This window comes from Gorilla gorilla, chromosome 13 (genome assembly GCF_029281585.2).
Source record: "Gorilla gorilla gorilla isolate KB3781 chromosome 13, NHGRI_mGorGor1-v2.1_pri, whole genome shotgun sequence".
In the NCBI taxonomy this organism is placed as follows: domain Eukaryota; kingdom Metazoa; phylum Chordata; class Mammalia; order Primates; family Hominidae; genus Gorilla; species Gorilla gorilla.
The window spans coordinates 60,480,805-60,499,766 of NC_073237.2; the positions used below are offsets into that span (position 1 = coordinate 60,480,805).

The 18,962-nt window shown below is 39.1% G+C and overlaps 1 protein-coding gene across 6 annotated transcripts in view; it reads left to right on the forward strand.

Annotated features, from left to right (window-relative positions):
* GLIS3 (GLIS family zinc finger 3) overlaps positions 1–18,962 on the forward strand; it is a 548,502-nt gene that overhangs the window by 217,218 nt on the left and 312,322 nt on the right. For 5 of the 6 annotated variants that reach the window (XM_055350627.2, XM_055350629.2, XM_031014823.3 and 2 more), the window contains one exon: positions 14,007–14,214. In XM_055350627.2, coding sequence (XP_055206602.2) covers positions 14,007–14,214 — 208 coding nt within the window. Of the gene's footprint in view, positions 1–4,943; positions 5,059–14,006; positions 14,215–18,962 lie in introns of those variants that run through there. The other variant, XM_055350630.2, reaches the window with a different exon arrangement.

The following is an 18,962-nucleotide window of genomic DNA, read 5'->3' on the forward strand; positions in this document are numbered from 1 at the left end:
TTGAGTAGCTTAGACCAGGGGTCCCCAACTGCCTGGCCGTGGACCTGTATTGGTCAGTGGCCTGTTAGGAACCAGGCCACACAACAGCAGGTGAGCAGTGGGCATTACAGCCCAAGCTTCGCCTCCTGTCAGATCAGCAGTGGGATTAGATTGTCATAGAGGCAGAAACCCCATAGTGAACTGCGCAAGTGAGGGATCTAGGTTGCGTGCTCCTTACGAGAATCTAATTAATAATGCCTGATGATCTGAGGTGGAACAGTTTCATCCTGAACCCCACCCAACCGTCCCCACCCCTTCCATGCTTTCCATGAAACCACGAACCATGAAACCAGTCCCTGAGGCCAAAAAGGTTGGGACTGCTGGCTTAGACTACCCTCCCTTCACACTGAATGTGTTTGTGTGTATCTGTATGTAACAGGAGGGAATATGGACAGAGGGGACGAATGAGTAATATTTCTGTCTGTTCAGTAATTTAGAGACATATCAACAGTTGTGTCCACCAGGGACCTCAGTCTTCTTTAGCATCATGACTTACACACATTTCAGAGGAACTGCTCAATTTGATTTGTGGCCTTGAACTGTACTTGACTTATGAATTGTTCTTAAAAGTTGTATTCATTACCTATTCATCCAACAGATATTTGGTGAGCACTTGCTGTCTGGGGGATACCAGTCATTGCTCCGTACAGTGAGGGGTCTCACCCAGAGGCAGCTTTGCCATTTCTCACCCAGCCTCTGCTTTTGTTTGGCTTGGGGCAGGGGAAAAAGCAGGTTGAGAGATATACAACCTTGATTTATGGAAGAAAGGTTCTGAATCTAGTATTCATTAAAGGCACTTCAGCAACCATCTTACTTGTTTTCTTAATAAGATAAGTTGGGCTTTACCCTGTTTGCTCCGTTTGCTCTTCCCAGCCTGGTCTCACCCTGAGATTATGGCAACATCTTCCTAGCTTGGTTTCCTGCCTTCAGCCTTTGCTCTGCTTCTAAATGTACTGGAAATAGACTGTTCTCTTCTTGCTCCCTCCTTACAACATACCCATGCTTGCAAGCCTACTGTAGCTCTTTTTGTTGCCTGGTTTTGGAGGTTGTGTGCAATCTGATAACATCTTAGTAAGAATATGAATGCCTACAGCTTATACAGTACTTACTGTGTGCTGGAAACTGTTCTAAGTGGTCTACATACATGACTTATTTAGTACTCCAAACAGCCTTATGAAGGTGGGAACAATTATCATCCCCATTTCCCAGACAAGGAAATAGAGGCACAGAGAGCTTAAGGCATTTGCCCAAGGTCACACAGCTGGTAAGGGAAGCTATTCTGGCCCTAGTGTCTCATTCTTTACGGCTTGCCCCATGCTGCCTCCATAATACTTCCTCAGCACATGCCCCTCACTTCATTTTGGCCATCCAACTCTTCATATTGCCCCCTCTCCTCCTGCCATTAAAAGGCTCAGATGAAGTCTCACTCCTCTACTTAGCCTCCTCCAGTGTATTCAGATCTTTTCCTCATTTGAGCTCTTTTTGTACTCAGCAGTGAAGCAACTCAATTTAAGATTAGGTGTTTCCCAATTGTTTCCTGTGTTAGTTAACACTCTCTCCAGTTGGTTGTAAGATCTTTGACCAAGGGCTAGTTGTACGGCCTAGGACCAAGCCTAACACCCAGTAAATATGTCTTTGGGAAACTGAGGCAGTTTTCTCCCATGACAATATGCGTTCTCCCTCCTTTCCATTCATTCTTTCTTATATTTGTGGAAGTCCTCTTTTTCCACAGTAAGTATAATAATTCCACTTTTATATATTTTCACAGATGAGTCCACCAGATGAGGCTTGATCTAAGCCTATTAAAAATTAGATGGTAGGCAAGAATGATTTGACTCATCTGTGTGTCCACAATCCCTAGAGTATATAGTGTAGCACAGAGCAGGGACACAATAAACAAATACCTGATCTGTGAGCAATAAATTATTAAGTTGTGCCTCTGCTGGTGTTTCAGTTTTTCAGAGTACTTGTTTGCTTAGTTAACAAATGTATCTGCTTACTTCCCCTGGGATTGCTAGAAAATTTGTCAAGGGAGAAGCAGTAAAATGTGCTTACATTTCCTCTTTGGTTTTCCAGGCTAATTGTTGGTGAACTTTATTTAACACTCTTGCTATACTAAGAGTCTCTATGGAACAGAGCAGCTTTCAGTTAACTTGGCAAATCATTACAAGAGAGAACAGAGGGGTCAGCATGAGCACTCTCTACTAATTAGTTGATAATTGATATACAATAGCTGACGGATGGGACTTTAGAATACAAACTCCAGGAATATTGCTTAATTTATCTTTGCATCCTTATGAAGTGGCTCAGAACTGTAGGTTCTTAATATCATCTTACTGGGAGTGCCCAGTGGTGGGGAGCAAGATTGAGGCTCCATGCACAGGAATCCAGGGCACTGAGTGGTACAGAAAGGAATATGATACATTTTAATCTCTTGGGTATAAATGTGATTCCATTTAATACAGGGATAATGCAGTGAGTAATGCTGGTGATTCCATACTTGGTGGACAGCATTCCTGAATGCTGACTAAGGTTGGAAGAATGTTGGTATGAAAGGTATGTTCTTTGTGGGATAAACATGGAAGATTCAAGCTGAACTCCTGAAGACAAGGTGGTGGGAGATTGCATGATTCATGCGAATCTCCCTGGGTTCAGATTTGACCTATTTATTGGCTGTCTTTGTAATGAAGTCACCAAATAGACATTATATGGCCCCCCTCTCCCATTTAAATGTGATCGCCTAAATCTTTAGCAACTAATTATAAAATCCTTACTCTAACTTGCTTCATAACCATTGCTTTCTTATTTTGTCATTTACCACCCTGTGGCTGCTATGCTGTCTGTACAGCTGGTTCATGTGCTCCTCCAGCCTTTCTCCCCATCTCTTCCAGATTAATCTTGGGTGAACTCTGCTTCTAATGGGATGTGCCACTACCTATAGCACAAGGTCCCAGATGCACATCAGGTGACTAGTTATATCAGCATCATTTGGTTTAGTTGGTTTGCAGTGGAGCTTAGGAATTTGCATTTGAGAAGCTTCACTGGTGATGCCAATATGTAGCCAGGTTTGAACCACTGTTGGATAAGTAATGTCCAGCTTTTAAATCAGTTCTTCAGGGCTGACTGAACCAACCCTCTAAGCTCTGTCTTCTCCCTTTCTCCTCTTGTAGGCAGCCCTAGCTCATCTTTGTTTCTCCAGGACGCATTGTGCCTCCTCCCTTTTGTTTCTGTGTCTACACCATACTACTTCCTTCTCATTTGTGTGCTCATTCTTCCTTCATGTTTTAGCTTATTGTTTTCTAAAGGGTATTCCTTAGAATGCCCGTCTTAGATGAGTCCCTTGGGAAAAACCTCCCTAAACAAATGTACTTTAAATATTATTTGGTCTTCTGGGAGATTTATCACATGCATTTACATTTTTAAAGGCTCCTAAAGACTTACAGTAAAGAGATATGTTTAACTTTGTTGTATTAGGGGTTCCCAAACTTATTGAACTGTGGACATCTCCGTGAGGCCACCTTAATTGTCATTTAACATCTTTGGACATCCTGAAGGACTTTGGGAAATGTGTTTGTAGTTCATACTCTTCTTCTTTGATGAATTACCTAGTACAAAGGGATTGCCCTCCTCCTCTGAGCTCCTGTCTCTATGATTTAGCTTCATGCTTAATACTGTACAGTCTAGCGACATTATCCGATTGTTCCTAGGTGAGTATATCTTATCTCTTCAGAGGTTGTGAGCGCCATGGAGGCGGGATGTTATATCCAGCATTCCTTATCTTCCATAGGTTTTGCACAGTTTTGAGCATTTGTCACAATTGCCAAATTCGATTGCTTTGCCCCTGAATATAGGAGCCGGTTATTTCATTCTAATTGTCATCCTTTGGTGTTCGTAGCCATTTAGCCATGCCTTACTGTATTTCAGAGTAATACACCACACATTCACATATGTTCATTAAATTGTTACTAATGTATCTCAGCAGTGAAATATTACGAATTTGACAAAACACTATATAGCAAGCCTAGGGTGTTTGGTATGCAGGATGTTTCTAGCTCTAAGGAGGAGTATTCATGAAAGGTGAGAGAATTTGATGACCTGTGCTTACCTTCATCGATCTGTTTTTGCATAGCAGATGGGAGAAAAGGGTACTTGTTTCTTTCTGTGGTGAAAGAATATACTTTTCAAAGTTCTTTCATATACTTGATGTTTCTCCCATTTGAGAAAAGAGGAAAGGCTTGGATTGATACTATGCCTTGCCTAAGATTCTATTCTTTATTTATTGGTGGGTACCTGTATTTCATTATAGGAATGAATATGTATATTATATTAGATATGTTATTTGAGTAATATAATAATGTTTAGAGTAATAGTAAGAGTTTAGAGTAATAAGTAATAATGTTTAGAGACATTATTCTTTGTCAAAACAGTCATAGTTCGATGACTTCTCTCAAGAATATAGGGGTCAATGTGTGCCTAACTCACATTGCCTTTAGAATTAGAACATACATACTCATATTTGAATGAATTCAGAGAAGAATGTGGGAGGATACACATTCCGCTGTTAGAGTTCATTACCTTAAGGGAATGATATATGTCGGGGGTGGATTATGAGCTTTTTCTTTTTATAACTTTGCATTATTTGCCTTTTAAAGCACATGGACACATACACAAATACATATTATTTTTAAATTTAAAATAGCAATAAAGGTAATCCCAAATAAAAGAGAGATAATGCTATCTAAGTAGACAATTCTAGACAATGCTTTGACATGTGTTAAGCTAATAAACCTTAGGGATGAAATGTATATGCCGTAATTCCTAACATAATTTGGGGTCTGTGAGGGGACCCACAATAAATAATTATTTCTTTCCCACCAGAATGTCTCTTTTTTTCTGATAGAGGATGTGTTGGAAGGCATAACTGTGTGTGAGAGTCCAGTGGACCTGCTGACTGCACTGTCGAATTAGGCCATCTTATCTCCCTAGTCCAGGGCAGCTCTTTCAGGACAAGCCTTCTAGGTAAGGTGTATACCATGTGGCAAAGAACTCTGTCTTTCCATGGTAAGCTTAGTCCCCAAAGGAAAACAAGAAGGTTTCCTGAACTACTCATCCCCACTTACTCTTTCTACTTTGACAGAGAAGGGCGTACTGAGAGACAGTTCCTTTTTTAAAAAATGGCTAGAAAGAAGTGTTCCTACCATTTTGCACACCTAAGTTAGATAATCATTCTCCCCATTATGGCTCAATTTGCATTACTAAAAATATCATTCCGTAACATAATCATGACAATAACATTAACAAAAATTACAGCTACTCTTTACTGAGCAGGCACATCATATATGTTGGGTCTCACTAATCCTCGAAGCAACCATGTAGGGTGTATAGTATTATTTGTCTTTTAGAGATGGAAGAAACTAAGGCTAAGAGGTAAAATTACTCTGCTAAATGACCAAAGTTACATCCACAAGCTGGGTATGGAGGCCAGCCACCATTTCCCATGCAAAATAAAAATATTTTCCAATAGCATCTGGGATTTATTTGCTTTTGAAGGAGGTGTAAGACTCATATTTTATATTAGGCATTGATTTCATTATTAAAGGAAGCCTTGCCAGTTAGGGATAGTTAGGTGCTTAGAACTAAAAATAATGGGAAACTTTGAGCCTCAAAGTTGCAAAAACTTCAATTGCAAGTGATCTAAATTGGCTTTCAACTCTACTTCAATTGTATGTTGAATTTGTGCTTGCTAGGAAATAAAAGGGCCAGGCTTATATAAAACAGGTTTGCACAGTAAAGGGGTATGGTTGAGAGGTTTAAAAAAAAATTCCTTTCAGTCTTTCTTGCCACGTTTTGAAATTTTACTTATTTTCTATTGTATTAGTGTTTTGCAGTAAAATGTTCTTGAGGTATTTTGCTAGTCCCTGACACCTTAGTTCGAAGTAATCATTCTTTTCTAAAATAGCTGAGAGAAAGAGAAAATGGATATGAGGAACAAGAATGGCCTAAATAAAGCCTGGATCCCGTTCAGGCGAGGACAGATGTACGGGGTGTGTGTGTGTGTGTGTGTATGTGTTTGTGTGTAGAAGGTCTTGGGCAGGAAGGCATCAGCATGCTGTTTCTGGGCACTCAGGAGAAGAGGTGCTAGAAACAATATCAGAAAGGTACCATATGAGAGACAAGTTCTTTAATAAAATATAAATAGAACTAACAATTTATTAAGTGCCAGGCCCTATTACATATATTAGACTTTTTAATCCTCCAAACTGAGGTAACTGTTAGTGTTAACCTCATTGAGAGATCAGGACACTGAGGCACAGAGAGCTTAAGTAACTTGTCCAAGGTCACACAGCTAGTCAGTGGTGGAGCCAGGATGGAAATCTGTGGCTCTTAACTACTGTGTTATGTACTGTTAACCTCTCACTTCTTTCCTTCCACCATCTTTTCCACTTTTCTGTCTGTTTTTAGTGCCCAAGTGTCGAGTGATATCCCAACCCTAGTTGGTGATAACCCATTCTTGAATGCCCACCTGAATGTGAGTCTCAAAACCTATGTTTGCAATGCATGATCCTGGATTGGAAAACAATTGTTCCATAAGTAACATTTGAGTGTAGATGGCGTATTACATACTAATACTATATCATTGCTAAGTGTCTTGAATTCAATGATTGTATTATGGTTATATATTTAGGAATGAAGGACATGGAATCTGCAACTTATTCTTAAATGGTTCAAAATTAATACTCTAATACAAAATAAGTTTATATAGAGAGATGGATAGATAGATAGATAGAACATTAGATAAAGTTGAAGCTGATCGTACTATTCTTGTGACATTTCTGTAGCTTTAAAAATGTTTTCAAGGAAAAGTGTGGGAAGAAAACCCTGCTGCTTAGAGGCAGGAAGCACATATTAATATTTACTAACCCTTTTAATCCTCAGAACAACCTTATGAGTTAGGTATTATTACTGACCCCATTTTAGAACAGTACGCTGAGGCACAGAGACCTTAAGGACCTTCCTGATATCACACAGCCAGTAAGGGCGGGAGGCAAGACTCAAACCCTAATACGTATATTTCTGTTTCTGTAACACCTTGTATGTGTGTTAGGTTGAACCATATGGAAATTGCTCTCGTATGATCATTTTGGACCTATTAAGAATATCATTTTATATGACCCAGCCTAGGAGTAGGGATCACCTCTTTTATAATGAATGGTTGGTTTGGTGTGCATCTTCATGGCTAGACTGTGGGCTCCATGGGGGCCTGGGTTAATCTTGCTCACCATTGTCTCTGTGGACTGCCTGGCTAGTGGTTGGCATTTGATAAGTGTCAGATAAACGAACAATAACGTTATTGTTGGTTACTTCTCTCCACTCTTCCCAAATATATTTCATTCTTGTTCCCCCTATATCTGTGTCATTTTTAAAACCAGTGGATACACATAAATAGTTCTGAATGATGCAGCCTCAGTAGTGATAATTGTGACATAATCAGCCATTTGACTTCAAGAAAACCCTTTTAACTAATGAAGACATTAATTAAAAACATGCCCTGCTAAGATGAACTCTAGGTTCAGAAATTTGAAAATGCAAAACGTTTGCATTCCCTACTAGCATACAGTGATTTTGGCTAGAATGTATGTGGTACTCAGAATGCCATCCACTTAGGTCCTCATTTGAGCAGTAAACACATTTTTAAAATACATCATGTAGTCTCTAAAAATAAGCAGTGTTTCAAAATGAAAACCAGTGCACAAGTCATTGGCACATCTGGTAGTCAGAAAAGTTGTATGGTTTGTTTTCAGGAATAACAAGCTAAGGAACATTCAAACTTGGCCAATTGAAAACTTTTCTTCTGTGATGACATGTAGTTTGTTTTTTTTTTTTAAAAAACATTGGCCGTAGACTTAAAGCAGAAAGAATATTGGAAATGAGAAGAGAATTAAACAGCATTATTTACTATCTTGTTTTGTGCAAGGAATTATAAAGGAATATTTTCCTTAGAAAGAGAATGGAGCAAAAAAGCAATGACAGGCATGTAACAATCATAGTATCAATAACAACAATAGCAGTTAACATCCATTAAGTACCTACTGCGTGCTTGATAGTGTGCTGAGTCCTCTATGTATGTTGTTAATACTAGATGCACAACAACCTTATGAGGTTGTATTAGTCCGTTCTCACACTGGTGTAAAGAAATACTTGAGACAGGGTAATTTACAAAGAAAAGAGGTTTAATTGGTTCACAGTTCTGCAGGCTTAACAAGAAGCATAACAGCATTTGGGGTGGCCTCAGGAAACTTTCAATGATGGCAGAAAGTGAAGGTGAAGCAGTCACATCTTACATGGCTGGAGCAGGAGGAAGGGAGAGCCATGGGCAGTGCCACACACTTTTATACAACCAGATCTCATGGGAACTCTAACATGAGAATAGCACCAAAGGGACAGTGCCAAAGCATTCATGAAGGCTCTATCCCACTGATCCAATCACCTCCCACCAGGCCCCACCTCCAAAATTGGGCATTACAATTGAACATGAGATTTGGGTGGGGACACAGATCCAAAGCATATCATATCACCCTGACCCCTCCCAAATCTCATGTCCTCACATTGCAAAATACAATCATCCCTTCTCAACAGTCTCCAAAGTCTTAACTCATTCCAGCATTAACTCAAAAGTCCAAAGTCTAAAGATTCATCTGAGACAAGGCTAGTGCTTCTACCTATGAGCCTGTAAAATCAAAAAACAAGTTAGTTACTGCTAAGATACAATGGAGGTACAGACATTGGGTAAACATTCCCATTCCAAAAGGGAGAAATTGGCCAAAATAAAGGGGCTATAGGTCCTATGCAAGCCCCAACCCCCCTAGGGCAGTCATTAAATCTTAAAGCTCCCAAATAATCTCCTTTAACTCCTTGTTTCACATCCAGGCCACACTGGTGCAACAGGTGGGCTCCTAAGGCCTTGGGCAGCTCTGCTTCTGAGGCTTTGCAGGGTGCAGCCCTGGCAGCTGTTTTCATGGGCTGGCATTGAGTACCTGTGGCTTTTCCAGGTGCAGGGTGCAAGCTGACAGTGCATCTACCATTTTGGGGTCTGGAAGATGGTGTCCCTCTTGTCACAGCTCCATTACACAGTACTGCAGTGGAGACTGTGTGGAGGCTTCAACCCCACATTTCACCTCCACACCTCCTTAGAAGTGGTTCTCCATGTGGCCTCTACCCCTGCAGCAGGCTTCTGTCTGGACATCCAGCCTTTTCCATACATCCTCTGAAATCTAGGCGGATGCTTCCAAGCCTCAACTCTTGCATTTCGTGCACCTACAGGCTTAACACCATGTGGAAGCCACCAAGTTATCTATGGTTTGCACCCTCTGAAGCAGAGGCCTGAGCTGTACCTGGGCCCTTTTGAGCCAAGACTGGAGCTAGAGCTGCTGGGATGCAGGGAGCAGTGTTCGGAGGCTGTGCAGTGCAGCAGGGCCCTGGGCCTGGCCCATAAAATCATTCTTCCCTCTTAGGCCTTTGGGCCTGTGATGAGAGGTGCTGCCAGAAAGTTCTCTGAAATGCTTTTGGGGCCTTCCCCCATTGTCTTGGCTGTCAGTACTTGCCTCGTCTTATGCAAATTTCTGCAGCCTGCTTGAATTCCTCTCCTGAAAATGCTTTTTTCTTTTCTACCACATGGCCAGGCTGTAAATTTTCCAAACTTTTACACTCTGCTTCCCTTTTAAATATAACTTCCAGTTTCAGGTCATTTCTTTGCTCACATATATAAACACAGATTGTTAGAAACAGCTAGGCCACATCTTGAACTCTTTGCTGCTTAGAAATTTCTTCCTCCAGATACACTAAATCACTCTCAAATTCACAGTTCCAGAGATCCTGAGAGCAGGGGCACAATGCCTACAACCTCACTGCTAATGCATAATAAAAGTGACCTTTGCTCCAGTTCCCAACAAGTTCCTCATCTCCATCTGAGACCTCCTCAGCCTGGACTTCACTGTCCATATCACTATCAGCATTTTTGTCATAATTCAGGCAGTCTCTAGGAAGTTCCAATATTTTCCACATCTTCCTGTCTTCTTCTGAGTCCTCCACACTCTTTCAACTTCTGTCCATACCCAATTCCAAAGCTTCTTCCACATTTTCAGGTATCATGGTAATGCCCCACTCCTTGGTATTAGTCTGTTCTTGCATTGCTATGAAGAAATACCCGAGCCTGGCTAATTTATAAAGAAAAGTGGTTTAATTGGCTCATGGTTCTGCAGGCTTAACAGGAAGCATAGAAGCTTCTGGGGAGGCCTCAGGAAACTTTCAATCATGGTGGAAGGTGAAGGGGAAACAGGCATGTGTTTGTTACATGGCTGGAGCAGGAGGAAGAGAGAGAGGGGGAGGTGCCACACACTTTGAAACGTCCAGATCTCATGAGAACTCTTACCATGAAAACAGCACCAAAGGATGGTGCTAAACCATTTCTGAAGGATCCACCCCCCATGATCCAATCACCTTCTACCGGGCCCCACCTCCAAAACTGGTCATTACAGTTGAATGTGAGTTTTGGGTGGGGACACAGATCCAAACCATATCAGAGGGAGGGTTAACTTTATCCCTGTTTTGCGATGAGAAGACATAGACATGGAGAAATACAGCACAAAAATGTTAAGTAATTTGCCTAAGTCCCCAAATAGCAGATCCCAGGCAAGCTATCTCCAGAGCCCACACTCCAAGACACTGCACAATTCTGAGAAGTCTGGAGGTATAGGTGTTCATTATGTTTCTGGCATTATGAAAAACACTTAGATGGCTGTATTGAGCACAGTGGTTCTTGGTCAGACTTGTTTGCCTGCATGTGTGAGACAGATGTTGCCATTTTCCATTTTCCAGAACATCCTCATAGTTGTACCACAAACATTTACATGTTCCCAAGAAGTTCACCATTAATTTTCATGCTTCAAGGATACCATTTGTGATACCATTTGTGCTTAGATGGGGTTAAAGTTGACCAGTGATCGCTTCTTGGCCTTTTGGCTTTACACTTGAGTGTAAAGTGTAAAGTTGACCAGTGAATTTGGGATTAGGAGGTGGTATAGTAAGGATGTGGAGATATTAGGGAGATAATTAGCATTTCTTTATTACAAAGCAAGAAAACAATGTGAATGTATGAATCCAGAGTAGAGAGTTACAGAGGCAGCCTTGACCAGTGTAAAATTCTGGCCCAGGAAGATGGATTTATAATTACTACCCCCACTGACTTCATATTCCATTCAGATCTAGTTAGCAGTTCTGTGGAGAGATATCAAAGGATTGACTTGGAGTTTTTTGTTTCTGCTTTTTGAAAAATGGTACTGTATATCAAAAAAGATGACCAGGAGAGTTTCAGTGGAATAACTTGTCAGTATTTAATATTCACTTATAAGTATCTTTTATTTTCTTTCATTCATTCTAATTTCACTGGATAGACTTTATAATGTAATGTGCATTAGACCCTAGGTTAGGTGCTAAGGAAGTAGAGATGCCTCAAACAAGAGCTTTGTCTTTAAACAGCAGTGAAGTATAAAAGTGAGAAGATGGCAGGCATGTAAAGAGTTTAGTTCCCTGAAGCACTATAGGTGCTGAGGAGGCACATGTGTGATGGGAGATGTGGACAAATGAAAGAAGCAGTGGTCAGATCTGCCTAACAGGTAGTGGAGGAGGAGGTCATATAGGAGGTGACCCTTGAATTGAGACCTTAAAGATGCAGAGGTGCTCACTAGGTGGATAAGTTAGGGTAAGGGCATTCCAGGCAAAGAGAAGAGCATGAACAAGATAAGGGTTAAAATAAATGTTTCAGTGATCACATTAGTTTGTATTGGCTCTAAGGTGTGCATGTTTTTACATTACAACATCTCTGAAATCTGGACATCATGCACTAGTTGGACTGGCAGTTCATGTTCTTACTGGTACATAAAATAATGGTACACCTTACAATATGTGCCATTTTAGTTTTGGAATGGTATGTTTTGCCATCAAGTAGTATTTGTTGGATGCTGTTCCAGCTGCTATATCTTTGTTTTAGAGGTAGATAGATATTAATACCTTTTTTCTGAAGAGGAAATAGGCATGGAATGACTGAGTTCCTTAGATAAATATATGACATTAAATTTGACAGAATACTTGATATTTGATGTTGCTTTTAATAATAGTGGCTAGTAGCAATGGGACCTGGGGAAAGAATTCATATAGAGAATTCATTCATTCAGTCTTATATACTGGACTAGGCTATGAACCATCACATTGCCTTTTTTCAAGGTAAAAAGGGAATTTGAAAAGCTAATGCATGTAGATTATTGAGATTTTTAAAGATATTGAATTTATGATGCATTTACATAAAAGTGTACCTACTATTCTTGGTGTCAAGATGAAGCCCGGATAATACAGTGCTTTATGAGTTACAAAAACAGAATATCTATAACTGATCTTTTAAGGCACAAGAAGATGGATCAGATATAAACTGCAATGGGAGGGGTAAAGGAGAGGTTCTGGTTTATGCATCTGGGAAAGAAAATCAGAGAAATTTCTTTTGGAGCAAATGATCTTGGAAAGTGTACAAGGAAGAAACTAGGCATATCAGAGCCTAAATTTAAGCACACAGGTGTCATAAAAATACATTCTAGTAGAATCAGTTTCTGTTCTCTCTTTGAATCCCTGTGTGATTTTGTGCAGGTCAATTACCACTTGGATTTTAGTGTCCCATAAGTCTGCACTAGACCAGGATTCCTGGCAGCTAATGATGCTGTGACTCCCCCAGCATTTTTGAGATAGGGCTGCACTGATGGAAACAGTGACTGCTCCAATGTCTTGTTTGTTCTGTTGTTTTGGGGGGCTCTTGGGAAGAATGTTACAAAAGATGACAAAGGCACTTTTGGGCTATTGATTTAATTTTGGGGAAAACAAAATAGGAAATTATGACCCCTACAGCTAAGAAAAGTGACAGTGACACTTTCTACTTCGATCCCAAATATATCAATGAAAAAGATGGGAAATTTGCAATGTAAAGCTTAATTTGTTAAAGATTGAGATCGTATATATTTTTGTTTGCTAGAAATGGGGACAGAGTGTATAGTTACTGAGACTTGACCAGGTAGTTGACAAAAAAGTTTGAAAAAGTGCATCCATGTAAAAAGAATGTCTAGAATGATTCAGCTCATTATGATTTTTTTATAAATGAGTCATGGCAGTGTTTGCCTTTCTCAAACTCTTTGCTTTTCACTTTTCCATAACGACACAGATTCTTGTGGATTCCTTTTTTTCTTTCCCCTTTGGGTATGTACCAGCTTTTACTACACTGAAAGATTGTTACTAATGAAAATGAAAAATCTATGTCCAATTTGGTTACCATGCTGTTTTTCAAATGAGCATTTTGTTTACAACTCTCTCATCCTGATATTTTTAAAAATTGAGTAGATGTCCAATGACAATGTGTTGAGATGAGGAGAAAAAAAATCAAGAGTAGAGAGACACAGCCAGACTACATCCTTGTGAAGGGACTTTTTGGAAGTACAGATTTGGAATGAAGTAAACCAGTTAAACAGGTTTTTTCCAGTAGTGTCAACTTTCCTTGCTGGGTGATTCAAGATATTAGCTATTCTAGGAAAAAACTTGGTTTGATACAGGCAATCCCATCTACTTACCACCTTAACCCTTTAGGTAAGGATATTATAAAATATGATTTTTAGTGTAACTGGACACTTCTACATAGAAGGAGTAAAATTTAAGCACATTTTCTATGAGTGCTGATTATGGAAAGGTTTCTATTATAGCATTATGGCTTTGTCATTGGAATTGGAGAAAGCCTTTTGCTATCACCAATACTAAAAAAAAAAAATGATCTGAGGACTGTCTCTAAAGATGGGTCCTGATATAAGCGTGCACATGTCTGTATTTACTGATTTCTGATGTAAGGGACATGAAAGCTAACCTGATTCATTTGTTTTTAGGGGCTCTTGGCTTTGGGCCTCAGTGCAAGTCCATTGGAAAAGGCAGCTGCAACAATCTAGTGGTCACCAGCAGTCCCATGATGGTTCAGCGACTGGGACTCATTTCACCTCCAGCAAGCCAGGTCTCTACAGCATGCAACCAGATCAGTCCTAGCTTACAGAGGGCAATGAATGCAGCCAACCTGAATATACCTCCTTCAGATACCAGGTCTCAAGTTAACTTTTTTTTCCCCTTTCTTTATGATATAAACACACCCCACAAGTGTTTTCCCTTCTCTTTCTGAATACACACACACACACTCATACACTTACACACTCAAGCAACTCTCTCAATTTGAGGTTTGTAGGGGAATATGTCTAAAACTAAGTATGTGCCATCTTATCATCTTAATTGGGAGGAATGCTTTAATACCTACTGTCTTGTGGTGTGAGTGAAATGAATACCTAATTTGAGATTGTGGGGCCTCAGTGACTGAAACACGGTGTGTAAATTTGTCAATTTCTGGTGAAGCAATCATATCATGGCCTAGCAAATTTGCATGGTCCATGTACACCTATCTTACCTGCCAGGTTTTCTATGAATATGATGCAGAGTTTCCAGGCAGCTCTACAATCTGTTTTGTCCATCTGTGCATCCATCCAGCTACCCATCTACTTAAATATTTGTTAAGTTCCTACTATCTGCATAATATAATAGTTGAAGTTTAGGGGCCTAGTAGAGAGAGTAAAGATAGAAAGCATAAATTTTAAGACTTTATGATGTGTCTGGAAAGGCATACTTTCGTGTTTGAGTTACATAACATTTCAACACAATGTCGATTAGGTTCCAGAGTAAGTAGGTACTATAAATGCCATGTGTCTATCTCCAAGGGAGGGAATTGAATAGAAAAGGGAAATCACCCCCTCAGACAAAGCTTTATCTCTCTTAAGGTTGATATTAGGTGGGAGGGGGCATAAAACCAAAATACTGTACAGTGTTTAAGGTCTATTTCTATGTTTGAAATAAATTATTTTATCTTCTAGAAGTTATTTTCTTGGAAAAACACAATCCACAGTTTCTGCCTTAGTCCTAGTTCTGCCATAACTATGGTCTTGCAAAGGAATTTTACTCTCTAAGCCCCTGCTTCCTCTTCTTTAGGATCTGTAACCTGCTATGTGCCTTGCAGTTCTGAGGTCTTGTGTCTTCTTCCTTTCCTTCCTCCTAACCCTGTTCTCCCCTCTTGTATCTCTGTGCTGTCCCTCATAGTCACTATTTGAGACTCTGAAATCATAGTTCCTGAATCATTTATTTATGCCAATTTTTTCATGAGATAGAAACTTGTTTTTCACCTGAGACTTTTTGTGATGGAAAGCTGCTGTCATTTTCCCATTGATGATTATGCCTTAAGGGACTCCTCAGACTTGCTGAGTGCTGCATGTAAAATGAACTGTGCTCATGGGGTGGGTGTCATTGGGAAGCCTTCAGCTTCCTTTCTGTGGCAAGGCCAGCCCATGCCTTGAAGGCAGAAGTATAATTAACGGTGAAACTGACAGTAGTCAGGGCACAGACTGCTTAAGCCATGTATCTTACGCAGTCCCTTTTATGGGTCGGCCAGAGAGGGGTCATTATCTCAGTGTTTTCTGGCATATTTGATTCCTTAGCATAATTTTATAACCTTAAAAGACAACACCTTAACGATTCACTGACAAGTGTTTTTGACTATGTATTTATTATTTTAGTCCTTCTATGGAATTTTTTTTTCAGGATGAGCAAAGAAACAGGAATTGGGAATTGCTTGGTGAAATATGGAACTTACTTTTAGCAATTTGGAAAGGTTGCATTTATTTGTGAGCCTTGGTTTGTGTATTTCATCAATGGAGAGAAAGAATAAGAGGCAAAGTTCAACATTTTACTGCAGATAAAGAGAAGATGGAGAGAGAATCAGCTTAGTGTTTTATACATTGGGGGCATGCTGGGAGTGGATGGAAGTGGAAAAGGGGGCATGAACTGTCCAGTTTGAGAGATGCTGCCCTATGAAAAGCTGCAAAATGTTTTGTTTTTCCTGATTATATAATTCTTATTCACTGTAGAAAATGTGGAAAACATGGAAAAGTACCAAGCACTAAATGACAGTCATCCTGAATTCTATCCCCAGAGACAACCATGGGTGGAATTTGGATATACTTCCTTCCAGTTATAGTCAAACATATACAATAAACATAGGCTTTCCTTTCCACTAAATTGATCTAGTAATCTACATAGTTTTTAATTACCTTTTTCCAGTTAATATATTATAAGCTTTTATAATAAAAGCCTCTTTCAACATCATATAATGGCTTCTTTCTGTCCAGGATTCCACTTTATAAAGAAAGTGTATAAATAAAATTATAATTTTAAAAATTAGTCTTTTGTTAGTTGGCACTTAGTTGTTTCCCATTCTTTAAAAATTATAAATAATGCTTTATTGGATCAGCTCTGAACATCTTTTGTTGCACAATTCTGATTATTAGAATAAATTCTTAAAAGTAAAATTTGTTGTGTTAAAAGAGTTTTGAGGCTTTTTACACATATTCTCAAATTGTACTGCAGGAACTTACTAGCAATTTATAAACTAACCAGCAGTCTAAGAGAGTACCTGTTTTCTAAGACACCATTCATTACTAGGTATTATTATTTTTAGAACTTTTACTAGTTTAGAAACTTTGCCAGTTTGATCTGTAAAATGTTATTTTATCTTAATTTGCATTCTTAATTATTGACAATATTAAAGTTTTCATAAATAAATCTATGAAGTTTCATAGATTTATTGGCTGTTTGTATTTTTTCTTTTGACCTCCTTTGGGTATGTTTTTTGGGTGTGCTCATCTTGGGGAAAAGCTCTTTTTCCTTAGCTTTGTTGGATTCTATTTAATCCAATAATAAGAATCCTGCCTTAATGCTATATATTTGCCTAGATTAATTTCCAACCATTTCTGATTACCTGTGCTTAATGATAAATGCAAACTATACTTTACCGTCTTGAAGATCCAGGAGTCATTCTTGATTTAGGCCTTGCCAAAACTCGAATACAGAGGCCATTGTATATATTTCCCCTAAAATGACAAGGCTGAGGTGCTGATACAATAACATCATACAGCAGTTTCATAGAGCAGTCTAACGAACATTGAGTAGTAGAAGAAACATTCTACTCAGATGCCACCTGCATGGGTTTGGTAGCATACTTAGCTTTTCTAGTGTTTTCACATGCATTGTAATCCTGCATTTTATGATTGAATATTCATAAACTACCTGCAAATATTTCTGTTTGAGACCCGATGGAACCAGGACACAGAAAGTCCAAGTGCTTAGCTTGTCGTTGACAAAGTTCAGCCATCACCAAATGTCATTCCAGATCCAAAAAGGTACTGTATTTAGATTTTTGTTTCCTAAATCAGAAATTCTTGGTGATGGTTTCCTTTGAGAGTATATCCACAAAGGTCAGAGAAGGCTAAGGGGGTTGAGGATGCACTCCAGGCTCTCTGTAAATTGTAACAGTTTATAAAGCCATCCTGTCTTTAGATACAGTACTAATTCTTTTAGGGGATTTGCTGAGGCACATAGACAGGAATTTCCAGATAGACTAGGACTGGCCGTCTTTTTCATGATCTACATATATAGGGAATATATTTTTTCTTTTGAGGAATTATCCATGTGATGTATTAGAACTTCTTTTGAGCTTGATATTGAAGCAAACATCTAACATGGTCATCATGCCTCTCATGCTCTTATGGCCCCATACAAGTTACTGAGTTCTTGCTTGACCAGCCATCCTAATCATTTTTGCTGATGGTTTCTGAGTTTTCCTATTAGTTTTATTTTGTTCAAGATATATCTCCTTTCCTTTTACATATAGTTCCAAATTAACCAATCACCAGAAGTAATATCATTAGGATCAGATGAGCGTATGGAAATGGAGATTGCTCTCAAATGATGATACAGCTGTCACTTTCTTTGCTGTGGGCCTGGTGTGGGTAGCAGCAGGAGTTAGAGGCGAGAATCCTTTGGAACCATTCACATTCATTCAACATATTATTACAGGAAGAACAGAAAATTTGGGTGCCCATCGTAGCTTGTGTGACTTTAAGCCTGTTATACCAGGTCTTTCAATTAAGCAGAGCATTGTGGGTCACATGTGGGATACAATGTAAAGAAAACAATAGAGAATGTGTATGATCCAGTAGGTCACTGCCTATCAAGCACAGCTTCACTTGTATTTCTCTAAGAACTTTGGAGGGTGTGTGTGTGTGTGTGTGTGTGTGTGTCACTGGGAGAAATTTCCCAAACCCTGTTTTATTCTTTGTAAAATAGAAGTTATTTTTAAAATACAGTTTACTTAACTGACAGGTTGTATCAAATGAGATCATATATAGGGAAAATGCTTTGTGAGTGCCATAAATAACGTTCTGTTGTCATTATATTGATTATTTATTTACTTTCCTAATCAACAGTTTTTTGAGTACTTAGTATGTATCTTACATTCTGGTAGGCACTGGGAAGATAAAAATGATCCCTTCTGTTAAAAGACTTTGAAATTTATTGAAGAATATAACACCCACAGATGCCTGAAGTTAACTACATTTAAGACACGTTGCAGACAGTATATAACTTCTTTGGGAAGAGAACTTCCACTGGGAGCTAGTGTATTGGGGAGAGATGTCATGGATTAGAGCTTTGAAAGATTAAAAGATCTGAGTAATCACACAGGAGGAAGACTGGCTGCTAGGCAAAGGCCATTTGGGGAAGTTTTGTTCTCATTAGGTGTTTGAGATAGAAGAGAGTTCTCTGTTCATATTAATACTTTAATGAATAGAATATAGAATTTGCTTTCTGAAAAATATATAATTGTCTTAGAAAACTCAGATGCCCAAAAAGTTATGTAATGTGCCTGCATGGCTTTATGCTCAGATTTTAATTGAGCCATATTTAAGTATAATTTG